Source organism: Primulina eburnea, chromosome 2, assembly GCF_022965805.1.
Source record: "Primulina eburnea isolate SZY01 chromosome 2, ASM2296580v1, whole genome shotgun sequence".
NCBI classification, from domain to species: domain Eukaryota; kingdom Viridiplantae; phylum Streptophyta; class Magnoliopsida; order Lamiales; family Gesneriaceae; genus Primulina; species Primulina eburnea.
In genome coordinates, this window is record NC_133102.1 from 40628960 (window position 1) to 40640192 (window position 11233).

General features: G+C 31.3%; 1 protein-coding gene across 1 annotated transcript; it reads right to left on the reverse strand.

The window, feature by feature from the left end:
- Positions 1-6958: 6958 nt before the first annotated feature.
- LOC140824315 (uncharacterized) lies at positions 6959-8858 on the reverse strand. Its single transcript, XM_073185915.1, has 2 exons — positions 8807-8858; positions 6959-7677 (listed from the first exon to the last, which is right to left on the reverse strand). The coding sequence occupies exons 1-2, from the start codon at positions 8856-8858 to the stop codon at positions 6959-6961; spliced, it is 771 nt and encodes a 256-aa protein (XP_073042016.1).
- Positions 8859-11233: the final 2375 nt, after the last annotated feature.

An 11233-nucleotide genomic window follows, 5' to 3' on the forward strand; every position in this document is an offset into this window, starting at 1 on the left:
TATTGACCATTCAGAAAGTCAAAAGTCAGTGAAACACACTTTATATATATACATCTCGTCTAAATAAAATGGTATGGTCCAAAACCGGCGACATGAGTTATTTATTTTTTCATTTACTACAGAACTAATTTAAACAAGAACTTCAGTAGCAGCGATAGTAGATGACAGAAAAACCAACGATGGAAATGGATGTGTAAAATGGAGTGGTGATGACTGGTGGGTGTTTAATTTTTGGATCTACGTATTTTTGTGGGTCTCAGTTTTGAGATTTGAAAATTAATTAAGATTGAACTAGGGTTGATTGGTGGGAAAAATCAAGGTAGATAAAAATATAAATAATAAAAAGAGCAAATTAATTGGATACATCTCACGTTTTCAATGGGTTCGGGCAGTCCCCATCAACCAGCATCGAATCAACTCGGTAGGTTGACTGAACTTTCTACTAATTACATTGAATCGAGCTAGATATAAAGATTACCTTCATCGTAGTATATGGCTAGCACTACTGCTACGTATTTGACTATTTTAATTTATGGACTAGGGAGGTTGACTCCCAGCGTATAAATGAATAAGAAATTCCATAATCTAGAAAATTCAAAAATAAATTATTCTGGATTTGATTTCTTCTAGTTCATTATTTGAGTGTTTGTAATTTATTATATTGAAATGTTTGATTCAAAACTCTTTTTTTTTTTTTTATGAAAAAAGATTTCATTAAGCGGGTAAAAAGCTAATACAAGAACAACTACACTGAACATCCCCAAGAGAGATACGTACAAAATATATAACTCAAACCACCTATACCTCTGTAGTAGATTAATCGCATTTGGTAGGCAGCAAAGACATATAATTTTAATCTTCTTAATAGCTTCTTCAAAACTTTGTTATAAACCTCTGTTAGACAAATTTTTTTTGATGGTTCGGTGAACTACTCATTTCATTAGCATTAAGTAGCACGATAAATTGGAAAAATTAGGCATATTAGTTGGATTATTTTAGATTTAAATACTTTGATTAATAGAAAAGTTGGTGTTGGTCCAATAATTTTTCCAGCATTTTCAGTCGTTTTCTTGTAGTGAGATAATCGAAATGATGCGGACATTGTTGACATACTGTTGAATGTTACTGATACAACATTAGATATATGTGGTTGACATTTTACGATGCAATGTCAGTATTCTTGAAAATGATTAAAAAAAAAAATCAACAAAAATTTAATTTATTTTTAACCAAAACCAATTTTTGACTGATCGGAGTACCCTTTAAACTCAAAATATGCATTTTTGTAATTTTCCCAGATAAATTTTACGAGAGGCTTTCGAATTTGTTGAACAAAATAATTTGAGTATAAATTAAATTGGATGGATAATATCATCAAATATATACATTTGAGCTTGATCATCATTCAATAATTTTACACAAGTGTCAAATAATATTTGAACATTTCAAAGAGCTTTCAGATGTGTAGTACTCTTGCTTCGATTTCATTTCTGATAGTCATTCTAATCAAAATACAATATTCATGTAAAATCTATATATTTTAAATTGTAGTTTTATAATACACAAATTGTTGATGTGATTGTTAATTGTCCCACATCGGTTGGATAAATAACCTGGGAGTTGTATATATGGGCTTGGACAATCCTCCCTCCTTGAGCTAGCTTTTGGGGTTGAGTTATGTCCAAGTTCCAATCTTAACATGGTATCAGAGCCCGAGTTCCACCGTCATGTGTTGGACTGCCTATAATTAGGTCATCCGTTGAGGGGTGTGTTAATTGTCCAACATCGATTGGATAAATAACTTGAGAGTTGTATATATAGGCTTGGACAATCCTCTTTCTTTGAGCTAGCTTTTGGAGTTGAGTTAGGTCCAATGATGTTAGATATTGACAACATATTCTGTGCGTCGTCACCATTTCGACGAAATAGAGCTAAAACAGAAAACAAAACAACGTGTTCGAAGAAAATAAAATTCTAACAATTCAAAGATAAAAATAAAAGATAGAGAGACCAAGAACTTTTTTCATAATTTTTCCTAAAAACTTAGCGCAGCCACCATCTGTCGCCATGTTCCCCATGCCTGGTTCCTTCGGCGGCCCAAAACCTAATATGTATCATTTCTTGCCGGAGCTCCGCCTCTAGCAATGGAGGCCTTATGTTATTCCTGCAGAGGGGGCATGTGATATGGCCGAACCCCATCCACCTATCCAAACAAGCTCTGTGAAACAAATGGTTACACATAATATCTGCAACCTCATCTTCTTCATCAATTCTGCACAGACAAACAACACATTCATCTCCGTGCTCACCGGAACCCGTTGTGTTTTCATGCGGCAATCGGCCAAGAAGATCATCCTCGAAAGATCCATTCGCAAAAACGAAGGATCGGTAAAGAAGATAATCCCATGTCCGCTTTAGCTGTCTCGCTATCATGACGATGGAATCAAATGCAACTGATTTATGCTGGATTCGAAGCATTTTTATGTATGTAATATTGGTCAGCACAAAATGCATGTTAATTGTTTTCTGAACAATATATATAAATATATATACACGCATGTTGTATAAATATAGGCCAGGTGGCAAATATGACCATCAATTTGCATTTAAACTCGGATTGAAAATTAGCTTTAATTTGTAGATTGTAGGCAAACGTCAGATAATAATAGAAAAAAAAATTAACAGACATGATATTTATTCAATTTTTTGTATATGAAAATTAGCTTTAATTGTAGATTGTAGGCAAACGTCAAATAATAATATGAAAAAAAATTAACAGACATTATATTTATTCAGTTTTTTGTATATTGTACTATTAATTAGTGTGAATCACATGGTTATATAGGTCGGCTATAACTACACACTATTTCCTTTTGCACGCAATACAAGCCTATGATTTAACTCATATAAAATTGGAATTTTAGTACGTAGGTTGACTTGTTTTGGGTTTCAGTCTTGTAATTAGTCAAAATTTGGTTTTCACACAATAACTTAGAATTTTTTTTGGTCTTGCTCTTTTTTTTTTTTGCCTGAAATTACTAAATTCATTAAATATGATTTATTTGAAATTGATTTTCTCTTATGTGACACATGGCGAGAATAAAGTCCATATTAGTTAAATTAAAATTCATCTCAACAAAATGAGAGAAAAAAATTTCGTTTCTTGTTATTTTTGTTTATGTATATTTGATATGTGTAAAACAAGCTTTATTCTTGTCACATGAGCCACGTAGGAGAGTATCAGTGTAAAATAAGCAATATCCAGTGGATTTATTAGTTTCAAGCAAAAAAGATCAAAAGAAAAAATCCAAGTTACTGAATGCAAATCAAACTTTGACAAATTAAATGACTAAAATAAAAAACATGCCAACTCACATGACTAAAATTAAAATTTTCTCATTTTAGTCATTATGGAATTCTGTTAGTGGTATGATAGGATGTGTAATCATAATCCTACTATAATTTCCGATGTAGTTGTATCAGATTTGACATAATATAAATCTCATGATTAATTTCATTCCTAATTTTGTGATCATATTATAGTTTAGAGAGGAATGAATAAAGTCTTTTAAAATTTTATAAAATTTGAACCGTTCTTAACAAGTTTTTAGGCTGTCAAAAAATAATCTTGAACAACTAGACTTACTATATCACAAAAAATGAGTGAGTATGGAACAATATGGTTTGACTAGTAATGAACTATATTTGGCCATTTAATAAGAAAACATCTTGAAATAAGATTTGAGAAAATTTAAGATGCATAATAAAATAACATAAGATGTTCGGAGATAAAACTCTTACGTCAATCTTTCTTCCACTTGAGAAGATTTTCGCTAAATGAATTTGTTTTTACAATGTCTCATAACATCCTACTTCAGTTTGGACTTATCATTTCCTAACCAAAACTCTTAATGATCATTTTACAACTTTGGATATTTAAAAACCATCGGTTCCCCAGACGGCAGACAGTAAATATAAAACTTCAACAGTCAGACTTGATGATTTTGAGTTGGATATATAAGCACAAAATAATCCTCAGATGATTTGATGTATTCTGATGTATTCTGATAAATGTGTGCTAAGTGAGCAATAAGTGATTTGATTGATTAAAAGAGTTATCAGAAATCTTGATGATTTATATTATAATACACGAGAATTCTTGGAGAGATTCGTTGAGTTTGCATCAACATATTTATAGTTGGGAATCTTCAACGGTTAGATATGCTTTTCAAGAATCACTTGTTCTATTTCTCGATAGAACTGACTTTTCTCTATCATCATTGTACACTATAATAAATCCCATTAAATATCCCATTTGTTTTATCGTCTTTTAGCTCCTAGCTTCTGAAAAGTAGTTTTACTTAAGTCACTTTGGGAAAAAATTTGTCACATGGAAGTTGGTAATGTATTGTTACTGAAACTAGTAATCCCTGAGAAATAACGTATCTTATTGATTTGCACACTTTTGCCGATGGTTGGAGAAAAACGGATTGTATTTAATACATAACATTCAGAAGATATATAATCTGCAGCTGGTGATGAATAAAAGAACACTGGAGCAACTAGACTTTGCAACGGCGATTGAAATAATGAATTTCATTAAAGAAAAAAAAACTTCATTTGTAGACAAGGGCAAAGAATTTAAAACTCCTAATACAACTACAAAATATAAAAAAACTTAATTTCTAAAATCCAAGCCGCTGCTACCTCTTCTTCTTCTTCTTCTTTTTTCTTCTTCTTCTTCAAGTCTCTTTCTTTCATCATTGCACTTTGAATCTTCATACCTAACCCTTTCAGCTCGTTGCTGACTGGATATAGTAAGATTGAGGAGGAAAGGTCCATCTTAGATTGATAAAACTCGAATTGTGAGAGAGATCCAGTGAGACTAGAGAGATTGAATATTTGTCGGTTTTTGTTCTGCCACAAGGATTTCCTTTCCTTTTGCAATGTGATTTATCAACTGCAGCCCATATTTCTAGATGAAATGTCATGTTCTGGGATTCTGAAACCTTTTGATGGTAATGAGATGGGAACAACTAGAATTGGGGCAAAAACCATGGGAGCATTAACATGCTTGATCAGCTTGATTCATTTATGTTTGAGATATAATAAAATAAATCTATAAATAATGTGATTAAATCCATATATCACAACACGCCAGGAATTCATGTCGAATTATCAGAAAATATAAATAACAGTAAACACATATTAAAATCCATTGATTGATCTAGCATCAGAGTTAGGAATCTTCCAAGGTAATAGAGAATCGACCACCTTATTATTGTCTTTGATGGGAGAAGTAGAGAGATCTATAATATGTGTGCCATATATATTATGCATTGTATTCTCTGTGTCTTGGAGACCATAACCATATATAACCTCAGCAGTCTTCAACCCGTCATAGAAGACCTAATTGAGCTGAGTTTCTACACATAAGGTGGACCATAACAGTTTATTTAATACTTTGGAAACCTATAATTAATTAGATCACTTTATTGGGTCCTTTATTAGATATCTTGTCCATGTACAATTAATTAAATTATGTGAGCCCACAAAATAATTTCAACAATCTTCCACTTGGGCCACATAAGTTATCCGGATATTGTACATGCAAAAACTGGATTGATCTCTTGCTATCTAAACCAAAATATTCTTTAACAGTCTGGTCTATCAATTACACCTATATTGAACCAAAGCAGTCATCGCTACATTTAAAATCACTAGACCCATCAATGATCACAATATTAGCATAATCAATAATATAGATCAAGTATGGATGAGTAGCATGGAAATACATAAATGTGATCCCATAATAAAACATGCATTTCCAAGCGGTTCTCCTAATGACTCAAAGAGTCCAATAACAGACTTTCAACCAAATGCTAAACTGCAATGAAAGTCCGAATACAAACTCTCACGGTACATGTATATTAACTATATGGACAACAACAATGTGTGCACATGTCCAAAAATCTTGGGTGGCCAACCCATGACAAACACGTCCACAATTATAGAGTTTGCAATAACATGCTCAATTGACACACAACCACTCTGAATTATTTCCTTCCAAATTGAAACTTCATGTCAATATCTTTTGACTTTGACAAGTTTCAGTTGTTCTTTAAATATAATATAATGGCTTTATTATCACAATTGATCCTCAATGGTTTCTTAAACCAATTATCATTACCGGTGATAAAATTCCGCAACTTTATCCGGAGTCCAAATATCCAACTATTTCCAAATGTCAGATTTTCGATATGTGATCATAAAATCCTTAGTTTACTTTATATACCGCATAACCCGATTAATAATCCAATATCGGGTTTCTTAAATATCTGCCCAACATTCTAATGACGTTCACAATATCTAAACAATGTTGTCTATAAATCCCAATGAGATTACCACTTGATAAAATTTATACCACCATATATGTGGACATAAACATCAATATATTATTCTCAATGTTGACTTTTCAATTTACTCATTCCCACTAAAGTCAACATACGAAATTAATTTACATTTAATTTTAAAATTTCATGCATGCATAATGTCAATGTCATTTAAAATATTGATGTTCAATTTATCAAGTTTATCAATCAAGGAACTCATACCAAACATATTTGAATTTCGAAAAATTGAAAATACCATATGGATAAAGGAAAAACTTGATTTGTCCAAACATGAAACTAAAATCAAATTTTGTCTAAAAAAATGTGCAAAAAAAATTTTCCAAATTCAAATACTAGAAAATAAAAAAATTCTGAGTTCCTAAATAAAGATTTTTTTAAAAAAAACACCATCAATCTTATTTTCATTTTCCATAAGATGTATCTTTCACCATCAGTTGAAAACCAGCTCTTTAGGCAACCCTTTCTTTGCATCTCAATTGGCGTATTTGAGACGATCCTTCTTCACATTCCCATCAGTCCTTTTGCAAAAGAAACAAGTGATCACTTTATTGTTTCAGTTGCTCCATATGCTGTGAAGTCCCAGAGTTTCCTTCCTTATTGCTCAATTTCCTTTTCTTATTGATGCAACTACCTTGATAGTTAGATGTCAAGTGAGTACTTTCAATCACATCTTGTTTCAATCTCTCCTTTTCCTGAATGCACTGCACAATAAGCTCATTCAAAGTCCATTTTTCCTTCTCGATATTATAAATTATTTTGAATTGATTGAATTGTGTAGGAAGAGAGAACAAGACTAAATGCACGACTATGTCTTCAGACAATTCCAACTTGAATGCTTTTAGTCGAGTCACAAGATTTGACATTTCTATTATGTACTCTTTTATGTTCCCTTTCTCTTTGTACCGCATTGAGACAAGTTTAGTCAGAATAGTACTTGTCTCGACATTTTCGTTTGTAGTGAAATGATCTGCTATTTGAGTAAAGAACTTTTTGGCATCATTTTCTTCAGGAATTGCACCTCTTATAGTATCTGTAATGGAATGTTTCATAATCATCAGACTAATGCGATTTGATCGCTCCCATTTTTCCAAAGAACCGTTTCGATCAATAGTTCCTGAACTGGTCAAAAGTGTGGGGCAATCTTCCCTTAGCGCATTGTCCAAATCCATGCAGCCGAGCACTAACATAAGATGCTCTTTCCATTTCTTGAAGTTTGAGCCATTAAATACTGGAATGTTGTTCATATTTGCAGATAGAGAAGATGCTATAACAAAATAGAAAAAAAAAAACTCACAGTAAAATATAGTCCATGCATATATTTAAATTAAATAAATCACAAAATATAAGCATGTTGGTGGTGGGCCAAAAAAAAATACCTAGCACAAAATTGATATTTAGTCTTTGAACAAAAATAACAATTTGTAAATAGTACATTCAACCATCATGGTTATCAAATATTGATAATAAATTCGGTCAACAATATGCCTTTCTTTGGACCGACAATTACATGCATGGATATCCGAAATTATCACATATTTAATACCACATATTCTACTAAAATTTGGCCAAAAAATTATCTACCTTTGGGCCGATCATTTTTTGCATAAATATAACACAATTTAATATCATATAATGTGTCTACAATCGGGCAAGAAAATAATCTTACTTTAGGCGATTAATTTCTGCATAGTTTTGACACGCTTTAAGACCACATAATTATGTGCTTAATTATAATCTGGCAAAAAATAACCTTCCTGTGGGCCGATTATTTTCTGCATAGATATAAATGCACTTGAAGGAGATATATTGAATCTAAAATCTGGCAAGAAAATAATCTTCCTTTGGACCGTTTATTTTCCGCATAGATCTAGATGTACTTTAAAATCATCTATTGTGTTTGGAATTTGGCAAAAAAATAGTCTTCCTTTGGGCCGCCTATTTTTCGCATAAATTGAAACACAATTTATTTTGAACTTGAACAATATCTACATATCTCAAAAAATCATTTTATTAACATGTAGTTTAAATCTAACCAAATTTGAGATACAAGATATCAACTTAAGTACTAAAATTTTCACAAGAAAATTTAATTTACTTTAATTGGGCCAAATAAAGCATGAAGACCAAATTTGCAAGAAATAATTTATTTGCACCTCATAATTATTCATCCACAAATATTTCATCGAAATAAAGAGATGCGATAAAATAATGAATAATTCCATATTAAATTATTTCATGTAATTAAATTTTGAAATGATCGAATTTGATTTTCACAAATCAGAATTGCGGAAGTCAAAAAATTAATAAAAGGTCAAAATTCTGGATTTCAAAATTTGGATAACCAAACAAGACCTTAAACTCAACCAAAAAATATTCAAATTTGAAACCCTAACCTTCAAAACCGTCGCCACCCCACCTCTGGTCAAACCAGTCGGCGGCGACCATGACCAGTCATCGCCTTACCACGGCCGACCACCTCCATACCATTATCGGTCCGTATTATGCCGGAAATCGGCCGCAATCAGTCCATATACAAAACACACATAAAGATCGCGATTCAAGAAGCAAACGCAACCAAATTCGATCGATACAGAAGATTATACGACTAATCGATGGAGGTATATGGAGCGCCTGAGTGTTGCAAAAAATTGCCTAAGAATTCGCAGCCGGAAATTGGCTGTCGCACGTCCGATGGCCTTGAATCCGGCGGCCTCTCCCATATTCCGAAAAATTCGAATTTTGATTTTTTTAATTCGAAAAGAAATATGAATTTTGGATGTAAAATTCAAAAATACTAGATCCAAAAAATATGAATTTATTCAGATCCAAATTCATAAAATTTGAAAAAATCAGATCTGAATCCAAAAAAATTTACAGAAAAGAAAATCGTCTCAGATCTTAGAATAAAACACACTTTTCTGTTTCGATCTATCAATAAACAAAAAATTCTCATAATTCAACATGAACGTTGCTCCGATACCACTTGTTGAGATTTAATAAAATAAATCTATAAAAATGTGATTAAATTCATATATCACAAGACGCCAAGAATTCATGTCGAATTATCAGAAAATATAAATAACAGTAAACACATATCAAAATCCATTGTTGATCTAGCGTCAGAGTTAGGGATCTTCCAAGGCAACAGAGAATCGACCACCTTATTCTTGCCTTTGATGAGAGAATGAGAGAGATCTAGAATATGTGTGCCGTATATATTATGCGTTGTATTCTCTGTGTTTTGGGGACCATAACCTTATATAACCTTAGCAGGTTTCAACCCATCATAGAAGACCTAATTGAGCTGGGTTTCTACACATTAGGTGGACCATACCAATTTATGTAATACTTTGGAAACCCATAATTAATTAGATCACTTTATTGGGTTCTTTATTATATAGTATGTCCATATACAATTAATTAAATTATGTGAGCCCACCAAATAGTTCCAACAATTTAATCTTAGTTTTTTCAATCTTTTCTTTATTTTCAGCGACAGACTTAGATTTGGCTAGCTTCTTTGAGGTGCTGAACAATTGAGTTACGGAAATCTTCTCTCTTGCAGCGTCCGAATTAGAGCCAGATGAGAGTACCAACTTCTTCTTTGCTTGAAATCTGTCCTCCAATTGTCAACATTATCATTTGGTAGAGCAGCAAATGAAGTGAGTCTGATTGTTGGCAGATCAAACATTTTGACGAACAGTTTCTTGACGATAAATATAAATAATTGAAAATAAAGTTTGGATGTAATTGCACAAACAAATGATGAAGACGCAGAAGAATATAATTTTATGACCTAAATGATTTTTTTTTTATTTTTTTAAAAAGATTTTATTTCGATCTCCGTGAATTTTTTTTTTTGGGTTTTATTACATTACAAGGATTAAAAGTCAAAACGGATACAACTATAATAGACAAATTTGGATTTTTAATGACTGGAGAAAAATAATTACAGTCAAAATAATCAAATCACATGTGTATATAATAAGAAAATGAGATATAGCAAGTCTTAAACTAATCAAAAAGTGCTAAGAATATTCCTTATGTTGAAATAATATATTTTAATATGGAAAAGTAATAGTTGAATATTTGAATGTTGAAAATAAGAGTTGTAAAGTTAGAAATTTGTGTGTGATGATGTAGGTAATGATGTATTTTATTTTTGGATTATGTGTAATGAAACTCTATAAATAGATATCTCATTTGTGAAGAAAAACACAATTGAGTAGAGAGAAAAATATTATAAAGTGTGTAGTTTGGTAAATTTTGAGAGTTTGAGATTTTTAATTTTTACCATAAATTTTTACTTTTTCACAACACGTTATCAGCACGAAGCTCTAAAAGTCCTACATACTATTCCAAGCTCCAAACAGAAGAAAAAGGTAACAAAAGTAATAATATTTATTTTACTGTTATTTATTTATTGTGTATTTATTTAATATACAATATAATGTTATTATTAGAAATAATAAAAATAAATTTTTCATAAAACTTGTTATAAATCCTGAGAGGATGTTAAGACGACATCCCACACTCCCGGTAAGGGATACGACAAGTATAAAAGCCTATACGATTTTTAAACAAAAAGTAATAATATTTATTTTACTGTTATTTATTTATTGTGTATTTATTTAATATACAATATAATGTTATTATTAGAAATAATAAAAATAAATTTTTCATAAACTTGTTATAAATCCTGGGAGGATGTTAAGACGACATCCCACACTCCCGGTAAGGGATACGACAAGTATAAAAGCCTATAAGGTTTTTAAACAAAATAAATTATGACACTCATTATAATATTATGATATGATATA